Source organism: Drosophila eugracilis, unplaced genomic scaffold, assembly GCF_018153835.1.
Source record: "Drosophila eugracilis isolate 14026-0451.02 unplaced genomic scaffold, ASM1815383v1 contig_2146, whole genome shotgun sequence".
Taxonomy (NCBI): Eukaryota; Metazoa; Arthropoda; class Insecta; order Diptera; family Drosophilidae; genus Drosophila; species Drosophila eugracilis.
Window position 1 is genome coordinate 42,090 of NW_024573029.1, and position 25,360 is coordinate 67,449.

Here is a 25,360-nt window from a genome sequence, read left to right on the forward strand (position 1 = left end):
CAAGTGTTCGAAACCTTGGAATGCCTTCGAGGTTTTAATAGCAAGTTCTAAAATAAGATGTGACTTGTGCTACCGTATAGTCCCCGAATATAAATTTGACGAGCACTATAAGAATTGTGAAGGACCCCAAAATGCATTCAGCATTTTAATGAACAAGAAGGATAAAGGAAAACAACAGGAACTAGCTATTGTTCGAGACCATATTCCCTCAACATCAGCAAATGCCCTCAAGCGGATAAGAATGGATGAGGGTAAGGAACCAAATATTCCTACGAAAAAGCTTAAGATTTCGGGAAATACACAAGAGCAAAAAAGAGAAATTTTATGTCATACTTGTGGTATCTTGAGTCAAGGAAACGTCAGCATATGCTAACCGATTACCATAAGAATGCTTCGGTCCGAGAAGATGTAAATTATAAAAATATTTCACAAATTGTGAGTAACTCCAAGTTTCCTGTAAAAACATATAGAATTAAATGTACCAAGAAAATGTAATTGACTTAAATGATTTTTATCAATTTTGTCAATCAAATCTACTTAAAATAATTAAGGATGGCATGTCAGAATATAGAGCAATCAAATTCTCGTTAAGAGTGTACGGGACTTATATGAAACAAATAGATGACGGAGAAACCGTTGAAACCAGGAAACACTTTGGAACGGCGTATAGATCGGTATATCAAGTTGAAAATATTACTGTAGAATTAAATGCCGCAATATAATCTCTAATAACATCGAGCAGTGAGTTCCAGGAAAAGGATTCTGGTTGGGCTATCAAGAACTTTGATTATTTTGAAGCCACTATAGTTAAACTAAAAAACATTCCTGCAAGCGGTTTCATACCAGCTCCGAATAGCATAAGATCGCGAAATGCGATAATAAATATTCAAAACACAGACGTATTTTGTTTTAAGTGGGCAATTTTAGCATTTTTAGCTAGCAAGCGATTTCAGAATGCTACTTTAGCAACGCCACAACAAAAGAAATATTCACGGGAGAAATTAACGAAACCCGCAAACTACCACATAAATATCAATGCAGAAGTCATTGTTTATGAAGGAATGAGACTGGATTTTTCAGGAATTGAGTTTCCAATTACCAAAAAAGGAATAAGTCAGTTCACTGTGTATGAAATTGATAATGGCGGTAAACAAAATGTGAGACCCACAGTTAAAACTCAAGAGATTCTACCAAACCACGTAAATATATTAGGAATTAATAACCGTCAAAATATGCACTATGCCTATATTACGTGCATCAAAAGATTATGCGGCTCACAGCATTCAATATCGCACGCAGCAAAATATTTTTGTGATACCTGCCTGCAGTTTTATACAACAACGAACACTACCCACAATAAGCTTGAATATGGAAAAGTGGCTTCGTACTATCCTGAACCGAATACGAACACTCCTTTCAATGGATATCATAAGAAGCTATCACCTCCAGTAGTTATACGTATATGCAGACATAGAGGCGGTCCTTGAAAACTATGAGATCTGCTTAAATAATCCGGCTACATCGGCAACAACAAAGGTGCAAAAACATTCAGCGTGTGCGGTATCCTTCTACATTGCACACAAATATGATCCAACTCTGAATGAGTTATGGACATATGAAGGTAAATTAAAAAAATTAAGTTAATAAATTTGAAATAATTTAAATTTTATAAAATTACAGGTGAAGATTGCATTAAGCAATTTTGTAAAACTCTCAAAGAAAGGACTTTGAGTTTATTTTACAAATATTGGGCCACAGCAAAAGTCCCAGTACAGATCCAATCGATGACTTTGACTAAGAAGGAAGTTGCTGTGCCTGTGAAAAGGTAATCAACGATGGCGACCTAGACAAACACTTCGACCAATTTTCTGGGAAATACGTAGGTCCTATTCATAAGAACTGTAAGCCGAAATATAAATTAAGAGATCAATTTTTTCCTGTAGTTTTTCATAATTTATCTAAGTATGATATACATAATTGTACATAGCTCTTACACAAGCTATAAAACTAAATGCATTAAATAGATATAAAATTAGGTATATAGATTCAGTACGGTTTCTAAATTCTAGCTTGGAAAAATTATCAAGCTATATGGAAGATAGGGATTTTAAAATTCTAGCAACAAAATTTCAAGGAGAAAAATGCGTAGGAAGGGTGTATTTCCTTCTGATTACTTGAATAGCTTTGAAAAGTTTAACGAAACCCAGCTTCCTAACATTGATAGTTTTTATAATTCTCTTAGCGATGAAAATTGTAGTGTTGAAGATCATAGTTTTGCACAGAAAGTTTGGGACACATTTAATTGTAATACTAAAAGGGATTACTTAAAGGTTTACTTAGAAAGTGACATTTTAATTTTAGCCGATGTCTTTGAAAACTTTCGAAATATTTGTGGTAGAATTTATAAGTTAGACCCAATAAACTATGTAACTGCTCCCTCAATATCATGGGACGCAATGTTAAAGTTCACCAACGTACACTTAGAATTAATAAGTGATGATGATATGTATAACTTTTTAAAAAGAGCTGTAAGAGGGGGCTTAACTCAATGCAGTCAGAGAATTTTCATAGCAAATAATAAGTACTTAAATAACTTTGATTCTAGCAAACGAAATAATTTCTTAAGTTACATTGACGCAAATAATTTATATGGATGGGCTATGAGTCAGCCCTTACCACTTTCAGGGTTTACATTTTTAACTAGGGAAGAAATCGCATTATTTGACTATAAAAATATATTATCTGATGGTGATGTAGGATATATGTTAGAAGTTGACCTGGAATACCCTCCTAATCAACATGACTCTCATAATTATTTGCCTTCTTGTCCTGAAATTAAAGTTACCCCAGGACGCAAGCAGGCCAAACTGATAGCAGAGTTAACTAACAAAAGTGGGTACATAATTCATTTAAAACAGCTTCAGCTTTGTTTACAGCTTGGTTTGATTTTGCGAAAAATTCATAGGATTTTGTCATTTACTCAATCATGCCGGTTAAAACCCTGTATTGATTTAAATACTAATCAAAGAAACAAATTTTTATAAGTTAATAATAATGCCGTATACGGAAAAACTATGGAAAATGTTGAAAAGCGTCGTAAAGTAGTTCTAATAAAACATTATGAGTCTAGACAAAATTCTCCAGGCTTTAGGCAACGTATAGCTAGAAATGATTTCCATAGCGTTGAGTTATTTGGAACCGATTTAGCGGCAATTGAATCGACACCATCACAAATAATGTATGATAAGCCAATATACATAGGAGTAGCAGTTTTAAAATTATCAAAGTGGTTTATGTATGAATTTTATTGCAACTTCCTATTAGTTAAAAGTCCATCTACGAAAATAATATATATGGATACAGACTCCTTTCGGTACACACATGTCTATTAGGTTAGAGCACTTTATTTTAACTAAAACTTTATTCTAATCTGTCTTGTATATATATATATATATCATGAACACTGTAGATCGTAATTCAAGCGTTATTATTGATTTTCAATATTTATTTGGAAACAACAAACCAGTTTTTGTCAAGGAGCTTGCATTCATGCCAGCAGGTTATCCCAAATTTCTTTCATTTCAAACCGCCATTCAACATAAAAGAATTGGATAACGAAACACTTTAGCAGCAACATTTAAATTAACAAAATATAAATGGTTTGGAATGGTCCGCTGGAGATATACCATATACAGCCCTAGAAGAAATTTCTCTCCCCACTCAATAAGTATAGTTCAATTATTGTTCATGGTGAAATTAAAAAAAAAATTTTATCAAAGTATTTGTCAGCGACCATAATCGATATAGATATCGGAAGAAGCTTAACCCAACTACCCAATTTTTTCACCAATTGTAAAATATATAAGACAAAATTTCCTCTACGGTGTTCCCTAAATAATTTGTTTAAGCTATTTGTAATATTGGAAAGCTCAAATTACGAAGTATATTGTAATACTATAACGTATGTTTAAGCTTCAGTAATAAATAAATAGTTGAACCTACAAGTTGTCTTATACAATGGAGTCATTTAAGGGTTTGTTTGATAATGATCCGCGCAAAAGGGGATACACACAACTGATTTATTGTAATTATTGTGGATCTGATACTCACTTCGAGAAGAACTGCTCTAAAAAACGCGATCAGGAAAAACATAAATAAACCTAATGTAGTTTAAGGATAAGATAAAAAATTCTATTTCAAATATAATAAAAAAATAAAAATAAAAATAAATATAAATATAAAATAAAAATAAATATTTTTACGCTGTGTATACATCCCTTTACAATGTTGATTTGCGGACCATCAGGATCAGGAAAAACCACTTTTCTTGAAAACTTAATAAACAAGAAGAATGATTTGCTAAATACTTCAATAAATCGAAATGTTTGGTGTTATGGAGAGGAGAGTGCTAAGCCAAACTTTAATAATGTTGAGTACTATATAGGTGTTAATGATGTAATTGAAAACGAAACTAATGAACCCATTCTTTTAATATTGGATGACTTGATGATGGGGGCTTTTAATAAAAATGTATTTGAGCTCTTTACAAAAGGATCACATCATAGGAATTTATCCGTAATAGTTGTAACTCAAAATATATTCCATAAGTCATCGCATACCCGATACATATCATTAAACACAAAATAGATGGTGATGTTTAAAAACCCTCATGATAAACTACAATTTCAATGTTTAGCAAGACAAATTTATCCTGAAAATCCAACTGAGTTATTTAGAATATATAAGGAAGTAACGGAACAACTACACGGATATTTACTTATTGATCTTACTCAAGGAATCAACGATCTTTTAAGATTTAGAACGGATATTTTTAATTCCGAATATACCGTGTGCTTTTCAAAAAGAATCTAAATCGCTTGAAACCGAACAAACATTTATTGTATGTGCTCAAAAAGGCCAACAATAAACTTCGAAAGACAATAATAAGTAATAGTGATAGTGACCTCGTAAAAACATTAGTAGAGATTATTTTAAACACATTACAAGGCAATCATAAAGTTACAAAATCAAATCTAAATGCTCTTAAAAAGTATAAAAATGCATTGCGATATCTCCCAAGAGAAAAGTTCTTATTCAGAAGGGTGGTTTCCAACCTATTCAAATTAGTTCATTGCTTTCCGGAATTTTTGGAAAAATTTTAAAAGATGATTAAAAATAAACATAACTTAAGCAAAGTAGTTCTAATGCATCCCAACGCATACCAAAAACTGGTAAACAATGACCGGGGTAGTGAACTAATAGATATAAAATTTTTACCAATTTTGAATAACAATAAAATAAGTGATTATGACAAATGGATAAAAATACGGCAAGAATTATGCTACTACCAAAACAAAAAACGTAATAAATTATTTAACTTTCGAAATATTGATTCAAAATCAACCCCTATATCTAGCAGAATTAATGAAACTCAAATATTAGATTGGAATAATGAAAAACCAAATACTTCAGAATCAATAATAAAATATGAAGAAAAATTACCAAAAAATGACGTCCTTACAAATTTAACCACTGATAGTGATGAAGGAGAACTTAAGACCGAGGAACGGACCAAGTTGTTAAACGATAAGCGAAAATTAAGTGAGACTTCTTTTTTATTCGATAAAGAAGATATTAAAAGAAAAGCAGTGACAAAAGTGAAGCTTAATGATCAACACCGTAAATTAAGGGTAAAGATCGGTTCGTGCTAAAAACCAAATAGGAAAAAACAAAATCAATTGGATTTCTTATCAATAGTGCTTAATTTAAATAATAAAAATGGGGAATTTAGATGAAATGTTTATCACATTGCTCAGTAATGATTTATTGCATGTATTTCCTGATAACGTTAAGTGTGCATTTACAAACATTGTAAATATCCCACAAGACATGAACGATGATTGGGAAGTTGGTATTATAGACATGTATCTCAATAACTATATTAATCAAACTTCCAATAAAGAAATTCCAATACGTGAAGAAACGGAATTTGTTAGCTTAGTAAATGCTAAAACATTTAGATATAAAAATGTAAGCGTTGATTGTTTTAAAAACACCTGAAAATGGGTTGATTTTTATTTATATTGACCTAATTGAACCTAGATCTGTAGGCTGTAAAAAGCCTCGTTGTCTTCGAGTAATGTATTATAATGGAAAAGAAAAAAATATTCAATTTAAAAATGTTGAATATTATCCTTTGGATATGTGGTCACCAAATGAAATCTCAATACTAATTAATAATAAATAATTACTGATTCAAACGGATATAAGGTTCCATTTGAAACGTCAACAGTTCCGATTTTTGTTACTCTACATTTCAGAAGAAGGACGTTGTAAAGTCTATATATAATACGAGCTTAAGAATTATTTACTCATAATAAAAACGGTCATCATGGTAAAATCTCATCACGAATATTATTTAAACCAATGTGGTGGCGGTTTAAGCAATATTGGAAGTCTTTATGTATCACCACGAATAGTTCAACAAGGACGAGGAATCGGGAACTTTTTTATGGGTCTTTTTAATTATATCAAACCACTTTTTCTTTCGGGTATAACTGCTATAAAAAGTCAGGCTACTGTTACTGGAAAGGCTGTAATCAATGAAATCGGGAGAAAGCCCTTAAGAAATATCCTGCAAGAACAGAGCAAAATTGCTTTGAAAAATTTATCAGATAGAGCAATTGATAAAATAACCCGATTCCAAAACATCCAACAGCGTAAACAAACCAAACCGCATCATAAACGAAAAAGAACTATAAAAAAATTAAATATTAGCGAAATTTTTTCTAAGACAAAATGAGAAACCATATCGAATGCATGAAGAGTGAACTGGATTTGTTTGCACCACATCCAACGCAAAGTTCCATTATAGGAACTGAAGAAGTTTCATATAACCCAATTGCTTCTTTAGACGGAGCATCATCAATCGAATTTGTCTGTTTAGGAAATGGTGAAACTTGTTGTGCAACTTAGAAAAAGTGATAGCACCGGCATTGTAGGAAACGATGTCGGTGTAGTGAACAATATCTTACACTCTATACTTAGAAGTTCCTCAGCTTATTTAAATAATATATTAGTATCGCAGAGTGATAATAATTATCATTATAGATCGTATTTGCAAACATTTTTAAACTATGGAAGTGATGCCTCAGAAAGTCACTTAGCCTCCCAAGGATTTTTCACGAATACCAATTCCCCAGATACCAATCAAAAGCTTAAAAATTTATTTCAAAATAGTAATCAGGTGGAACTTTTCGGAAAAATCCACGGCGATATATTTAATCAACCAAAACTGCTAGTAAATAATGTTGATTTAAGAATTCATTTTAATATTGAAAAGACTGCATTTTATTTAATGGAAACTGGAACTGAGTTTAAAGATACTGGAAGCTCAAATTTTCATGAATCATATAACAGTTAACCCAAGCATTTTATTGGATCACCATCGAGTTTTTCAGACCAAAAATGCTATATACCCTTTCAATAAGGTTAAAGTAAAATCTGTCACAATATACCCAGGAAATAATACATTATCTATAGACAGCTACCCAATTTTCTAGCCTTTTGTATGGTTAAAAACCGTTCATACTCAGGAAACCGTGGTTTAGATCCATTTCATTTTGAACATTTTAAAACTCAACGATTTAACTTATTGGTGAATGGAGTTCAAGTTCCTTCTCAAGCTCTTGAGTTTGATTACTCGAATGGTGAAAATGTTCAGAGCTCAAGGGGCTATAATATGCTATTCAGATCTAGTGGGATAAAACATTTTGATGTGGTCTGCAAATTAAAAAAGGAAATGTTTGACACAAACAGTTTTATATTGGCTTTTGACCTAACTGCCGATCATTCAAATTCGAGTGTTTGTGCGAACTATACGAATCGATGGAAGATTCTCAGAACCACTTAGTGAAGCAGTCACTTGTCTGGTGTACTGCGAATACGATTCCATGATTGATAATGATAAGCATAGAAACATACGATTACTCCTTTAACATGAATACATTACAAATTAAATATTTGCTATAAAGCATGCAAAAACACGATTGATTTTTAAAGGAGTTTTCCTTTCGGACCAGTTACCTGAAACTATAAAAAAGTATCCGGCTCTTATTATTGCGAATACCGATCCATCAGATAAACCTGGAACTCATTGGATTGCCTTCTATTTTGATAGCCCTAAGTCAGCTTAATTTTTCGATTCATATGGTCAATATCCGCAGAAAAAGGAATTCATAACATTTTTAAGATCAAACGCCCATAAATATTTTTTTAATAAACACCAACTATAAGGATATTTTTTTAACACCTGTGGTCATTATTGTATGTTGTTCGGACTTTTTAAATGTAGAAATAAATCACTTAAGTGCTTCCTGAAAAATTTTCAAGAAAAACGACTTTACTTATAATGATAAACAAATACTTAAAATGTTTAAGAAAAATTTCAAAAAGTAAAAAAAATTTTTTTTATTATAAGTTGAGTTTATTTAATGTTTCTGAGCGATACAATCTCTGGTTTTACTTATAATATTTAAGCATAATATTAAGGGCAGCATATGACACTGACATGTGTCTGGTCCAGATCAACCATCTCCATCACTCCAAGGACAAAGTTTGTATTGGAATCCAAACTTTGAATGTATTAACGCCTTTTCCGCTAAGTCCTTAAGGGTGGCTTTTAAATATTCAAGCCTCCTGAGGTGTTGCTCGAATAATATGTCTTCAAACTGCATCAAGAAGACTTCAATTTGTTTAGCGTGTATTTTTGTAAGACTTGTAAATTGTTAAGGTTGAACTAAGACTGATTTTGAAATAAGAAATTCTATCTTTTATAAGGGGAATTTCTTATTTACTTCATATATTTACTTCATTTATTTTCTGATAAATTCAGTTTGAGCACAGCTTTATCTATTTGGATCCTTTCCGTTATATACCATATAAGAAATTCCGTTCTCAATCAATTTCTTAAATGGTGTCTTAGTAGAAAATTTGTTTACATAACTTTTTGGTAGAAATATCCAAATATCCTCAATTTCCTTATTGGCTAAATAAAGGCATATTTTAGTTCCATAAGGTGATTTCCTTAATTTACATCCGGTGATCTTATAATCAAACCCAATACATAGATCTTCAATTTTCGTATAACCAATAACAGGTTTTTATTCATTTAGTGTCTCTAAGAAATCCTATAAGGAATAAGTAGATTAGGAAGGATTATATACATAAAGAAGTGTTTATATACCATTTTTGATTGGTTAGAGATTGGAGTCGTAGTGTTCTAGTCACTAGTCGTTGAATACTAATTTGTTACATGAATTACATGGTATTTCATACATGAAAGAATATACCTATTTCACTCTTTTATGTACACATTATATATGTATATATTATATATACAGGTGTACCACAACACAGTTAAAGTATATAATATACAATTTTTCATTTAAAAACCTTTAAAATAGATGTATTTTTTATAAAAAAACTCAGTTCAGTTTCACATCAAAATGGGCAAGATTCATTGTGAGTTATGCTCAGAATCAAAATCTTTTACTACGCGCAACAGTCTAAAAATTCATACCTTAAAAGTACACAACTTTAGCTATACAAAATCAAAGTCCTTTTATTACTACTGTTATTTCTGTACTGATGTTCGGAAATTTTGACTGCGAGACGATTTTAATATGCACATGATATTGATGCACGATGCTGAATTAAAAAGTATAAATAAAACGAAAGAGAAATGTCTAATAAAGAACAAGAACTTTAAATATTGAATTTATATAACGTGTTTTTATTTCATAATGTTTTTAGACGAGTATACAAATATTAGGAATCTAATCTTAAAAGAACATCCATTAAAACACTATCCTGTCCGTCATCCATAAGTTGTTGATATTTTGTCTGTGGTTCATTTTCAATTGTCTCATTAAAAATGTGATCATCAGTTGGAAACAGGCTAGGCTCAGACTCATCCAAATCAAACGTTTGAGCACACTGCATATTCTTATATTGCTCTTCGCTTTGTTCAAGCTGAATAAGTTTTCTTAGAACTTACTGGGTCTTCAAACCCTAAAGAATACAATTCTGATGAAATGGTTTGAGTTGACGTTGAGGGTTATTCAAATACTTCTCGTAGGTATCGGTCCACGGTGTCTTCATCGTCGAGATCCAATGCGCAGTCCGGCTCAGAATCTTCAATAATTTCCACATCGGAGTCCTGGTCATCGATTTCATCTGACCCGATCACTTTAACGTTTATACCGAAAGGTTGGTTACCCTCGTTAGTCTTATCAGCCTCAAAAGAATTATAAAATTCAACAGTAAGATCCATAGTTATGTATTTCTGGGGCCTTTGAGTAACTGATTCTGAGCAATTTGAGTGGTGTCATTTATATAGTCTCTAGAATATATTCACCTAATGTTACCAATAGGGAGTGCATACAGGTATGTTTTACTCCTAGAACCAATCGTATTGGTTTTGAGTATACATAGGAGCCCCGGACGCCAGTCATATGGTATTGAAGGATAAGGAAGACAACATACAAATTGGAAAGCATTTTTCAAGCCCTTTTCAGTGGTATGCATAATACGATTGTAAGTTAAAACTGCAACTTTTCATTAAAACGCTTAAAATTAAATTTTCACACCTCCGCGCACAAGCAGATATCAGCACACACTTGAGGGTTGGGGTGAGTTCTCAGGTGGACTCATTCAAGAGATATCAAAGGGTCACGTCTTCCAGAAAACCAATGGAGGGAAGATCTTATAGAATACCTGACTCAGGCGCACACATACATATCGAATATCCGTGTATACAAGTATTTACAATTTTAAAATCTAGTCAGCTAAATGTAAAACTGATGTATTATTATCAGCCTATGTCCTATGTTCTAGCTACTTAAAACGGTTGCGCAAAAGGTAAGGGCAATATCATAATTCAACGCTCTCACAGTCTCCAATACTGACTCCCGCAGACATGAAATGAGCCACCTGAGCTTCTCCATCTTGGTCAATTGAGGACGGCTGTCAATCGTCGTCTTGAACAGGGCGCAAAAATCCGGCCACTCGGCATAGCCACCGCTGACTGTTGGCATCGGAAACGGGGGCAACGAGGGAGCAGGCGCGTAGGGAGTGGGTGAAATCCCAGCACCACTGCTAACATCCAATGGCGTAGTATGGGCAGCAACTGTAATGGAGCTTCCGATTTGGCTATATTTAGCCCCTCCAATTACTCCGCAGCATTCTCTCCCTTCTTTAGCTTTTTAGGAGCTTTAGCTCCAGACTGCATTTTGTAATTTAAATGCATGGCTATTACAACAAAAACAAAAACAAAAGACGTTTTTAATCTGATCACAATAATCAAAACGCGTTGTGATCACGTCGGGGTCACAAAAATGTTGAGCATTTAAAAGTTTTTAATTGCTGTAAAATAAATAAAAATATATACCGAGTTCAAATAAAATTAAATCAACTCCGCAACAAAACCACGCTGAATGCAAGAAGTACAGCTTAGCAACAAAATCTTCGAGCTACAGCATTTCTACAAAAGCTCCCAGAAGCGCGTGCGCTACAAAGTAACAGTAACAGCGCAAGCGAAACTGAGAAAAAACAAAATAGAAACTGTTGATAAGCCCGCCGCTACTCATCCGTCTTTGGGTGCTTGGCCCAAAAACTATTTAAAAAAGGGCTGCCAGCTTTATATCTAGAGCGCTGCAACGGGAAGAAGGAATCGTTTTCGACCCTATAAAGTATGTATATTCTTGATCACTATAAATAGCGAAGTCGATTGAGCCATGTCCGTCTGTCCATCCGTCCGTCTGTCCGTATGAACGCTGAGATATCAAGAACTATAAGAGATAAAAAGTTGAGATTAAGCAGACAGAATCTTGAGGTCCATACGCAAGCTTATTTCAGCATATTTCCACGCCCACTCTAATGCCCACAAACCGCAGAAAACTATGGCGTCCATATTATTATAATGAATCGTCTTCGTTAAAATATTTTTGTCAATATCGACAAATTTCTATCGAATTACCGAAGATTTTTCAAATCGGATCATTTTTTCGCTATTAATAAAGAAACTAAGATTATAAGGCCTCACATGGCCAGTGACGTCACTATCAGTTACTCAACATACATTCTCTGACAATAGGTGGATTGATAGAGTTCTACTAAATTCTCACTATCTGCGACTTCTTTTTATAAATACAAAACTACGTGAGTTTGAAGAAGTTAAAATGAAAACTTCTATCCATGGCGTACACCGAGAAACCTATATCTGGAGTAAGGACTCAGCCACGGAAGGAATCGACACTTGTGGTTGTCATAAAAATTTTGAATACAAAACAAAGCGAACATTATAAATATATATTGTAATCTAGGAAAAATAATGAGCAGACAATAAAAAACACAAAAAGGACTTTAGACTGTATAACTTTATGGTAGATTGAGGAAACAGAAAAAACCTCAGATAGCTGTTTTCAGATAAATAATTAATGATTTCATCATATTTTAAAAATTTAAGAAAAGACACAAAAACAGAAACACTGAAATAAATAAAAAATAATGAAATAAACACATTTTTTTGTGGACGCATATCGGTTCTTTTTTATTGTGTACCCCTTTGTGTTGAAATACAGAAATCTAAAAAACTCTGAAATTTTGATAAACAACTTAAAACATTCCTTAAGACGTTCCCAATCCTCCTAAGACGTTCCCAATCCTCCTAATTAGGGTCAGGAATAAACAAAAACTATTATTTATGGGTTTGTGATTTCTGTTTCAGAATCCATACCGATTTAAAGGACCTGCGGGTGGTGATCGGAAGTTCTTTAAACCTGACATTTTATTACATCGTTGAACACGTGCACTATTAAAATAAACAATAAACTATAAATTATGGGGAAAGGGGAAGGGGAAGTCCCTTAAACCTGACATTTTATTACTTCGTTGAACACGTGCACTCATATTAAAATAAACAATAAACTATAAATTAAAGGTTTATGTTTGCTGTGCCAGAGTCTATACTGATTAAAGGGACCTGCGGGTGGTGAGGGGAAATTCGAATGACACGAGACAACAGATAATGGATTTCGGGGTGGGGAAACCATGTTTTTATCGCTAATTTTACATGTGAATAGCCCATAAATCTGTGCCAGAACCAGCATTTTATAACTACTGAAATACTTATTTTTTGTCAGAAGAGCTAAGTGATTCAAATATTTTGTTGACATGAACTGCGCTGATGTAGTAGTGGTGGAAGTATTTTTGATCTTATACTGATCATCTAAAGTAATCTATACTTGCATTTTTTCTACATATTTGTGAGTCCTTAGCTCAGTAATATCGAAAAAATTCCGGTTTGAACTAGTGCTCCGGCAAGCAGTATCTCATTCTATGAACTCAGAGTAATTTTACAAAACGTCAGCATTCCATCTGCGTTACAATGGAAGAAATTTTCTTTTCTTTTGAAATTTCTTTTGAATCGTTCAGGCAAACGAGTTTTCAGAAAATGGGAGTGTTGCAAAAAACTTGCCATCTGCTGCCATCTGCCTCTCGTGCTCCGATGCTAAATGTTTTCCAACGCTCAGTATTTATACCCGTTACTCGTAGAGTAAAAGGGTATACTAGATTCGTTAAAAAGTATGTAACAGATAGAAGGAAGCTTTTGCGACCCTATAAAGTATATATATTCTTGATCAGGATCAATAGCGAAGTCGATTGAGCCATGTCCGTCTGTCCGTCCGTCCGTCCGTCCGTCCGTCCGTCCGTCCGTCCGTCCGTCCGTCCGTATGAACGCTGAGATCTCAGGAACTATAGCAGATACAAAGTTGAGATTAAGCATGAAGATTCTTGAGGTCCCGGGACAGTGCAAGTTTATTACAGCATCCTGCCACGCCCACTCTAACGCCCACAAATCGCAAAAAACTAAAATTGCTGAAATCTCAGGAACTATTGCAGTTAGAAAGTTGAAATTCAGAAAGTATAATCTAAAGATGACAGCGCATCTTATAGTAGTACTACTATGCGGCCTCACCTACCCATACGCCCACAAGGCTCAAAAGACGGGTTTTGGATTTTCTAGAAAAGCTGATATATCTCTGTAACTATTCGTAATAGAAAGTTCGGATTAAGCATGTAGGTTTCTATGATGCTCCCAATGCGAACTGTTTTTTTCCGGTCAAGCCACGCCCACTCTAACGCCCACAAAACCCGAAAAACCAAAAATGCAAAAATCTCAAAAACTATAAGAGCTTCACAATTTTGCTTAGAAGCACATATTTAGTGGATGCCTCTGCAACTTGCCACGAAGTTGCATTTGAACACGCCCACTCTAACGCCTACAAACCGCGGAAAACTGTGGCGTCTATAATATTATTATGAATGCCTTTGTTTGACCTTGTATAACTTATTTCTGTTAATATCTATCGATTTACCAAAGGTTTTTCAAATCGGAACATTATTTCGCTATTTATGAAGAAATTAAAGTTATAAGGCCTCACATGGGAAGTGACGTCACTATAAGCATACTCAACATACTTCCTCTGACAATAGGTGGCGCCTTGTGAATTTTCACTAGCAAAATAATATTTTAAAATTTTGTAAAACAGTAACGGGTATCTTATAGTCGCGGCACTCGACTATAGCGTTTCCTCTTGTTTTCAATTAAATCGATAGTTTAGCGAATGGAATTTATTGCGCTTAAGCTGTTATGCGTTCAATGTTCAGATTTAAAATTGGTTCTCTGGCCGTCTCGACTCCAAGACATCCAGAAATGGCGTTCCCTTGATTGTTTTATAACAAAGTGTTCTGTAAAGATATTTGGCTGCAGACGTTTTTGGCTACGTTTTGTTCAGCTTTCTTCGACCAGTTCAAATCGTTCTTGGTCTTTGCCACATCTCGAGATAGCTTTCAACTTCACTTAGAACCCCGCTCCACATGTCCATAAAATGGGCGGATACAGTTAACGTCTTGTTTACCGCTTCCTTGCTGCGAACCATCGCCTTGTTCTATTCGCAAACGAACACCATGAGATCCAAAGCGTGATCGGTAGCGTGTAACCGTTTACCAGTCCTTGGTGAGCTGGGCACTGAAGTAGGCGACATACCTATCCTACGCTAATGAGCGGTCCGGAACGGAATCGACCTTGCCAAAATGAAACCACATTCTTGAAATTGCCTCAATATATTATTCACAAAGAACACAATATTGTTAACGTAGACAACGGATTTACTAAAATGAAAGATCGGTATTTGTGCCACGAAAACGCAATCTCTAATAATAACAAGTACAGTAAAAATGTTTAGTGTTCTAAAAGGAAAATCAGCGATATGCGAAGTAAAATAAATCGGATTGGACTTATTGATCATTTCATCGGATGACGGAAAAGTTTATCTAAATTAACATTGCAAATGTCTCCATTATTCCATATAATCAATGCCAACACAATTAACAATCTAACTTATGGCGAAGACATAGGAGAATTCAGAGACGACTTTAGCATAGTTTTGTCTGCAAAGACACTAATCCTGGTCAACAAAACAATCCGACAACTTAGCCTGCATACCGTACATCTTATTTCTTTTTTTGGAAAGATTTTAAAGGTTGAAAAATCAGAGTCTCCACACCTCACTTTTACATATATTTGGATAGGGATCTTGACAACCGAAATAGCGTTAGAAATGTTTCTGAGGAGGAAAACAACGTACATCATCCCAGCAGAACCTCCAAGCAGTTTCGTTCCATTCCTCCTCTCTCGCCGTCACTTCAAGCCAGCGGAGGAGAAATTTACAACACCGGTGGACCCCCCAACAAAGCCACCTCGTGCTACCCTACAGATCGGCAGCAAGCGGTCAACGGCCGCTCACTAAAACAACAACAAGTTGCAACATCAGCAGTCAGAAGAATTTAGCGACTCCATAGCAATCGGTTAGCGGTCCCCACTCCCCTACGAAAAGTGCATGATCAGCAATTAGCAGGATGTTGCTCTTGCAACACTCGTCAGCCGACAAAACGACTAAAAACATTTATACATATATATTAACATATTTTCTTAACATTGTATTCTAGAACCATTTTCGTGCAGCGGAGGTTTGACGTATACCTCGTGCTAAGTAATAAAGCATTATGATTTGAAAGCTCAAAGAAAAAAGGCATAACTATTCTGCTCCCATGCCATGACTCTCGCAACTCATTAGACCAAATAATTATGCAATGAGGAACTCAGCAAAGTCTTATCACACAACATTCCACTATTCCTTTATGCATACAAAAATTCATCCAAAGATGAAATGAAGATAAGAGAACTTCTCTAAAGTTCGAGATGCCGTTGTTCTGCCTATGTATCGCCGTCCTCATTTTCAGTGATTCGCAGAGCCGTCTTGCAAACCTAAAGATCTTAGGAACTATAAGAGATGCAAAGTGTAGATCGCAGTTTGTAAAAAGCTGATATCTCGGTAACTATAAGTGATAAAAAGTTCTTATTAAGGATGTTGGGTTTTTTTGATGCCCCTTATGCGAAGTCTTCTTCCGATCAAGCCACGCTCACAAAACCCAAAAACACAAAAATGCGAAAATCTCGAGAACTATAAGGGCTAGAAAGTTGTGCTTAAGAATACGTATTAAAGAGTGCAACGCCCCCAATGCCAAATCTCTCTAAGATACTAGGGAACCTTGGCAAAAAACGACCGTGATAAAACTTCATTCTCGGTAAACGGAGGGAAGTATGAGTTCCAAAGGCTTCCATTTGGACCCAGAAATGCAGCACGCATTTACCAGAAAACTATTGATGACATCCTGCGAGAGCAGGTCGGCAAGTTCTACTACGTGTATATAGATGATGTAATCGTCTTTGCCGAAAACGAGAATGACAATGTAAAGCACGTAGATTTAGTTCTAAAGAGCCTATACGATGCGAACATGAGGATATCGGCGCAGAAATCTAGTTTCTCCAAGAAACACGTCAGTTTCCTAGGGTTCATCGTAACCAATAACGCTGCCGCGACAGACCCAGAGAAGGTCAAGGCCCTTAGAGAATTCCCGGAACCAAAAAATGTGTTCGATGTGAGATCATTCATAGGTCTGGCAAACTATTATAGAGGCTTTATCAAAGATTTTTCATCAATAGCGAGACCCGTTTCAGACATACACGAAAATGTTAAGGAGCATCCAGGTGCAGTTATCAAAAGCACAACGACGGGCCTTCGAGAAACTGCGTAACTGAGGACGTCATCCTCAGATCAGTGTTTTGATCGAATGACAGATGCTTCAGCCTACGGCATCGGTGCAGTGCTGTCCCAAGAGGGATGCCCCATCACAATGATCTCTAGGACATTGAGTGACAGGGAGGTTAACTATGCTACCAGAGCTGTTAGTTATAGTATGGGCACTAGCTAAGTTATAGCACTACGTCTAGGCGGTAAAAGAGCTAGAAGGACTTACCAACACCATCATCCCTAATGGTGTAAATGACTTTCACCGACATCTTTGCAGCCGAATAGAGGTAAGAAATCCTCATCGCCCAGCATAGCAGAGCTCACAGGTTGGCCGAAGAAAACGTGAAGCAGGTACTCTCCGCGTAATACTACCCGAAGATGGCAAAGTTAGCAAGCGAAATCGTCGCTATTTGCAAAACATGTGCCAAAGCGAAGTGCGACAGACATCCGAAAAAACAGGAGCTTGGCGAAACACAAATCCCTGCCTATGTCCACGGACAAGAAGTACTTCCTCACCTGCTTCGACAAATTTTCAAAATTTGCTGTGGTGCCCCCGATTCCGTCTAGAGGATCCAAAATCACCCCTGCTACAACTAATGATTTTTTGCCCCAAAGCCAATACCATCTATTGCGACAACGATGAACTCGCATACGATCACAGCCGAGCTAAAAAATCATTTTGGCATCAGCATCTCGAATGTTCCGCCCCTCCATAACGTCTCCAACGGACAAGTGGGACGCTTTCATAACACGCTAATAGAGCTAGTAAGATGCCTGAAAATCGACAAAGGCATACGCGACACGTTAGAACTGATATTACTGGCCAGGGCCAGATATAACAAATATATCCATTTGGTCATGCCCAAAACGCGATCAGAGCACGAGAAAACGCTTTTCGCCCGAACAGAGTATACAGGGTCGGGAATAAAGTCCTAGAGAAATCAAACAGGAGACAAGGCAACAAACTCAGACCATTGTGCGAGGAGAAAGCCATCGAGGCGGATATGGGTACCAAATTAAGGGGAGGGTGGTCCACAAAGACAATCTAAAATAAGCCAAGCAGGTTTCCGTTTCCCCTTAATTTTCTTTAATTCTTTTTAACCAACAACATTGTCGACTGTTTCCTCATTCCCACATGAGAAAGCTTCTGATCATCGACACTGCTCATCTTCGCGACATGCTGGGATCGTTGGGCATTTATCACCGGGTAGCTAGGAGCCTAGTATTATTAGGGACCGCGCTAGAAGTTGTCACAGGGCTTAAAGAGAATCTAATGCACAGAAGCGCAACTCATTAATTTAAGCAATACGCAATTTAACATAAACACCAAAATGCAGGATCAAATCAACGAAATCACCACAACAGTCAAGCTAGAAGCCTAGATTTCTTAGGGACCACGCTAAAAGTTGTCGCAGGGACACCTGACTCGGAGAACTTAGAGAAAATTTAATTCACAGAAGCAAAACTCATTAATTCAATCAAACGACAAATTAACATAAATACCAACATTTAGCATTAAATCAACGAAATTATTAAAACAGTCAATCAGATTTTGAAAGCATCCGAAAGTACACAAATAGATTCAGGTCGTTTATACTCGATATTGTTAACTCGTAAAAAAGTCATAATCATAGAATTGCAAAACCAAACACTCCTCAGCTCTCGCTAAAGTAAATATAGTTTCCAAGAGGCCCTTAGGGGTGGCCATCTCACCTGTCCTGAACATCTCCATTTAAAACTAAGCCTCAGCTTGAGTGAACGCAGCCTGGACCATATCAAGGAGTTCCGAGAGAACATTGGCAATTATCGAGTGAGTCAGATAGCTGTAATTGCAGGAGCATTTTGTTGTGCTTTAGTCTGTACCGGCCTAACTTGCCAACGAGTCATGAGGGCCAGAAGTTCTGCGGTCCAGTTGAGGGAAGTGATAGCTAATTTAGGGTCGGCAGGGGGCGGCCTTAATTCCAAGAGGGAAGTAGTTATCTAAGTTAACCAGATGACGGCAATGACCGATCGTACGATGACCGCCACCGGCAAAACTGCTGACACAGCGTCTGGCTGGAATCTCGTGCATAGCCGGCAAGCTCTACACATTGGTGAGGCCGCTATGATGTTATTTATGTTAGCCCTTAAGTTCAGTTCATTTTTGACATTCAAACAATAAAGACCATAAGCTCTCTGAATGAAACTCCGGCAAACAGCCGTTAACTCTCATAAAGTAGAATCATAATGTCTGAGTCTCTAGGCCATCAGTAATTAAAGGGCAGTTCCCCTTCCATCCTAATCATCCTGGTGGTCACCGTGACCGCAGCGGGGGATCTTACTGTTAGTTCTATCTTCTCTGTTAGTAAAACGACCAGGAACGGATCCCACGTTAATTCGTTAATGTTCAGATCCTTTAAAGAAGAGGCAGACTCTATCGTAGTTCCCAGGCCTGTATATGGTTTTCTTCCTTGGGTTACCGTAAGACTATTTTTGTACACTTTTTTCAATTGATTCATGAAACCCTCCATAAATCTTTAAGTGCACCTCTTGTACATGTGCCCACAGCGAGTTCATGATTTCATTGGCCTGAACTTAAGCAACGCATGTTTCTTTAGCGCGTCTAGTAGGGAATCTGTTACCTCTGATTGTCGGCGACATAGCGAGGATAACCGTTTATCACTACTTTTAGCGTCAACAGGCTACGAACCTCTCCTTGAGCTGCGAAGTTAGGCGAGCCTTTAAAACAAATGTTATGGTGGTAGGTTCACTTTTGAGCATATAGCACATAAACTATAAGCTGGGTGGTCTCGCTGCTGGCACTTGTAACCAGGTGAGCGAGTGAAAGATTATCGCAAGAAGAGAAACTGAAGACACGGCGAAAGTCTCCGATTATTGTTATACTGAATGAGAGACAGTTCTTAAATGATTTGCTAATACTGACTTTTTGAACAAACTTAATAGTATTTATAAGGACAAAATGATGAAGTAAACAAAACTAGATATAAAGAAACAAAAAAAGTATATTTTGCAAGCGGAGTCAGTTGGTAAATTACAGAGTGCACAGCCCTATATATGATTATTATTATTATATTTTATTATATTATATTATATTATATTATGTAATATTATATTAATACAATATATATTATATTATATTATATTATATTACACTATATTATATTATATTATATTATATTATATTATATTATATTATATTATATTATATTATATTATATTATATTATATTATATTATATTATATTATATTATATAATATTTTATTATATTATATTATATTATATATATTTTATAATATTATATTATATTAACGAACACAAGTTTCAAAGACTTTCATTGGTTATTTAATATCAAGTGTTAAATGTGTTTATAAGAACTTACCCATCTAAATATTAAGTCATAAGGCTCAAAAACTTTAACCAGGGAAGCTGCTGCTATCGCCAAAAATCCAAGGGCAAGCAGCAGAAATGCGCCTGCAATAAATAATAAATACGGTTATATTTATGTACATTTATGCCATAAAAAATATTATATCATGTACAATTAACGCCAATAAAACAAAAAAAGAATAATCACAGAATATACAAATAATATTAAAAACTGTATAGAGCTTTTCCAAATAATGTAATTTTGATAAACGTGTCTAACAAAGGTGCTTGGTATTACCGGAATGGTATTACCGGATGGTATTATCGGCGCCACTACACGCCACGTAAATAGTTCTAAGTACACCACTGCCATCGACTATATGGGGATGTCAGAATTTCTTAGATGCATCTTAGGTTCCATAAATACCGATAAACAGACAGACAGAAAACAGAAAACAGAACAGACAGACAAACAAATAAACTTTCAAGCAGACAGACAAAAAACATATACACAGCTAAGCAGGTTAACAAGCAGATGGATATACCGGCAGCTACTTAGACACACGGACAGTAGACATACGGCCATACAGACATACAGATATACAGATATACAGCCATAAAGACATACAGACATGCAGACTTATAGATTAACACACATACAGACATACAGACATACACACTGACAGACTGACAGACTGACAGACTGACAGACTGACAGACTGACAGACTGACAGACTGACAGACTGACAGACTGACAGACTGACAGACTGACAGACTGACAGACTGACAGACGGACAGACGGATGACAGACTGACAGACTGACAGACTGACAGACTGACAGACTGACAGACTGACAGGCTGACAGACTGACAGACTGACAGACTGACAGACTGACAGACTGACAGACTGACAGACTGACAGACTGACAGACTGACAGACTGACAGACTGACAGACTGACAGACTGACAGACTGACAGACTGACAGACTGACAGACTGACAGACTGACAGACTGACAGACTGACAGACTGACAGACTGACAGACTGACAGACTGACAGACTGACAGACTGACAGGATGACAGACTGACAGACTGACAGACTGACAGACTGACTGACAGACTGACAGACTGACAGACTGACAGACTGACAGACTGACAGACTGACAGACTGACAGACTGACAGACTGACAGACTGACAGACTGACAGACTGACAGACTGACAGACTGACAGACTGACAGACTGACAGACTGACAGACTGACAGACTGACAGACTGACAGACTGACAGACTGACAGACTGACAGACTGACAGACTGACAGACTGACAGACTGACAGACTGACGGGCTGACAGACTGACAGACTGACAGACTGACAGACTGACAGACTGACAGACTGACAGACTGACAGACTGACAGACTGACAGACTGACAGACTGACAGACTGACAGACTGACAGACTGACAGACTGACAGACTGACAGACTGACAGACTGACAGACTGACAGACTGGGACTGACAGACTGACAGACTGACAGACTGACAGACTGACAGACTGACAGACTGACAGACTGACAGACTGACAGACTGACAGACTGACAGGCTGACAGACTGACAAGACTGACAGACTGACAGACTGACAGACTGACAGACTGACAGACTGACAGACTGACAGACTGACAGACTGACAGACTGACAGACTGACAGACTGACAGACTGACAGACTGACAGACTGACAGACTGACAGACTGACAGACTGACAGACAGACTGACAGACTGACAGACTGACAGACTGACAGACTGACTGACAGACTGACAGACTGACAGACTGACAGACTGACAGACTGACAGACTGACAGACTGACAGACTGACAGACTGACAGACTGACAGACTGACAGACTGACAGACTGACTGACAGACTGACAGACTGACAGACTGACAGACTGACAGACTGACAGACTGACAGACTGACAGACTGACAGACTGACAGACTGACAGACTGACAGACTGACAGACTGACAGACTGACAGACTGACAGACTGACAGACTGACAGACTGACAGACTGACAGACTGACAGACTGACAGACTGACAGACTGACAGACTGACAGACTGACAGACTGACAGACTGACAGACTGACAGACTGACAGACTGACAGACTGACAGACTGACAGACTGACAGACTGACAGACTGACAGACTGACAGACTGACAGACTGACAGACTGACAGACTGACAGACTGACAGACTGACAGACTGACAGACTGACAGACTGACAGACTGACAGACTGACAGACTGACAGACTGACAGACTGACAGACTGACAGACTGACAGACTGACAGACTGACAGACTGACAGACTGACAGACTGACAGACTGACAGACTGACAGACTGACAGACTGACAGACTGACAGACTGACAGACTGACAGACTGACAGACTGACAGACTGACAGACTGACAGACTGACAGACTGACAGACTGACAGACTGACAGACTGACAGACTGACAGACTGACAGACTGACAGACTGACAGACTGACAGACTGACAGACTGACAGACTGACAGACTGACAGACTGACAGACTGACAGACTGACAGACTGACAGACTGACAGACTGACAGACTGACAGACTGACAGACTGACAGACTGACAGACTGACAGACTGACAGACTGACAGACTGACAGACTGACAGACTGACAGACTGACAGACTGACAGACTGACAGACTGACAGACTGACAGACTGACAGACTGACAGACTGACAGACTGACAGACTGACAGACTGACAGACTGACAGACTGACAGACTGACAGACTGACAGACTGACAGACTGACAGACTGACAGACTGACAGACTGACAGACTGACAGACTGACAGACTGACAGACTGACAGACTGACAGACTGACAGACTGACAGACTGACAGACTGACAGACTGACAGACTGACAGACTGACAGACTGACAGACTGACAGACTGACAGACTGACAGACTGACAGACTGACAGACTGACAGACTGACAGACTGACAGACTGACAGACTGACAGACTGACAGACTGACAGACTGACAGACTGACAGACTGACAGACTGACAGACTGACAGACACAGACTGACAGACTGACAGACTGACAGACTGACAGACTGACAGACTGACAGACTGACAGACTGACAGACTGACAGACTGACAGACTGACAGACTGACAGACTGACAGACTGACAGACTGACAGACTGACAGACTGACAGACTGACAGACTGACACTGACAGACTGACAGACTGACAGACTGACAGACTGACAGACTGACAGACTGACAGACTGACAGACTGACAGACTGACAGACTGACAGACTGACAGACTGACAGACTGACTGACAGACTGACAGACTGACAGACTGACAGACTGACAGACTGACAGACTGACAGACTGACAGACTGACAGACTGACAGACTGACAGACTGACAGACTGACAGACTGACAGACTGACAGACTGACAGACTGACAGACTGACAGACTGACAGACTGACAGACTGACAGACTGACAGACTGACAGACTGACAGACTGACAGACTGACAGACTGACAGACTGACAGACTGACAGACTGACAGACTGACAGACTGACAGACTGACAGACTGACAGACTGACAGACTGACAGACTGACAGACTGACAGACTGACAGACTGACAGACTGACAGACTGAAAGACTGAAAGACTGACAAATATTGATTCCGAATATTGAATCCGAATATTGATTCTGTTTAAGAAATACATCTTAAAGAGCTGCAATTGTACCCTTATATGTAGAATTAGAAATGCTTATGCTGTATTTGTATTTCATACATTTTACATTAAATTACCTAAAATCACTTACCAACATGGCAATATTCAGCATAACAACTTCATCGTTTTCATGACAACCCTGCGACATTTGCTCTTGCCAGACTAAGGGATGACTGGGTGTGCTGGACATAGTGTTATTTTGATTGAACGTCACATTTTCGTGAGTCATAATCTCCCTAAAGGCGTAAGGTGAGCATCAGAAATTAAAATTTGATGAAATATCTAACATACTTGTATACATAAGGACCAACTTGTTCCACACGAAGGCGTTCTCGACCCGCTAAAAATTCCTGGGCATTGGATATGTTAAATATGTATATCTTGATGTATAGATCGACCGGTGGCTGCGCCCAAAGATTAAATATTTCGCCTCCCTCCGTCATTATTAACTTCTGCAAGGAAAAAATTTTGTTGAACAATATGCAGTCTGTTTATCTGTAGCCTTCGAAATGGCAGTCGATTCAATGTGCCGAAAAAGTTAATCCTTAGGTGACAGACAATATGTATCTGTTGGTATATGCACATAGACTATCTGTCGCAGCTGGCAAGTGTAACCAGGTGGACAGCGGAGGGATTATAGCAATATGAGCATCTAAAGACACGGCGACAGCCTCTGATAACTGCGTGAATGAATGAGAAACAGTTCTTGAATGCTCTTAGACTGATACTGTCTTTATTGAACAAACTTATCTTTGTTTTGATATTAAGTTTTCTTCTACTTTTCTCAATGCTATAATACCAAAAGTTTTTAACCTGATGCACAGTTGTTTAACTCTTATTGACATCGAACTGAAAGTTCCGTGGACTGGAGGCTGGATGGGTTGTACCGTTGTCTTCCATTGCTTGGACGTCTACTTTCCTAAATTTTCAAATCAGATATCCTTTCCGCGTGATGAATGTGACTACAAGCAAGATTATCACGATTACGTAACATTTCTCCCAAC

At 37.3% G+C, this 25,360-nt stretch overlaps 1 protein-coding gene across 1 annotated transcript; it reads right to left on the reverse strand.

Annotated features, from left to right (window-relative positions):
• Positions 1-19,149: 19,149 nt before the first annotated feature.
• LOC108111858 (scavenger receptor class B member 1-like) lies at positions 19,150-24,803 on the reverse strand. The gene is made up of 3 exons (XM_041818056.1): positions 24,648-24,803; positions 24,448-24,592; positions 19,150-19,299 (listed from the first exon to the last, which is right to left on the reverse strand). Exons 1-3 carry the CDS (start codon positions 24,797-24,799, stop codon positions 19,150-19,152), a joined length of 447 nt encoding a protein of 148 aa, XP_041673990.1. The 5' UTR covers positions 24,800-24,803.
• Between the last annotated feature and the right edge of the window lie 557 nt (positions 24,804-25,360).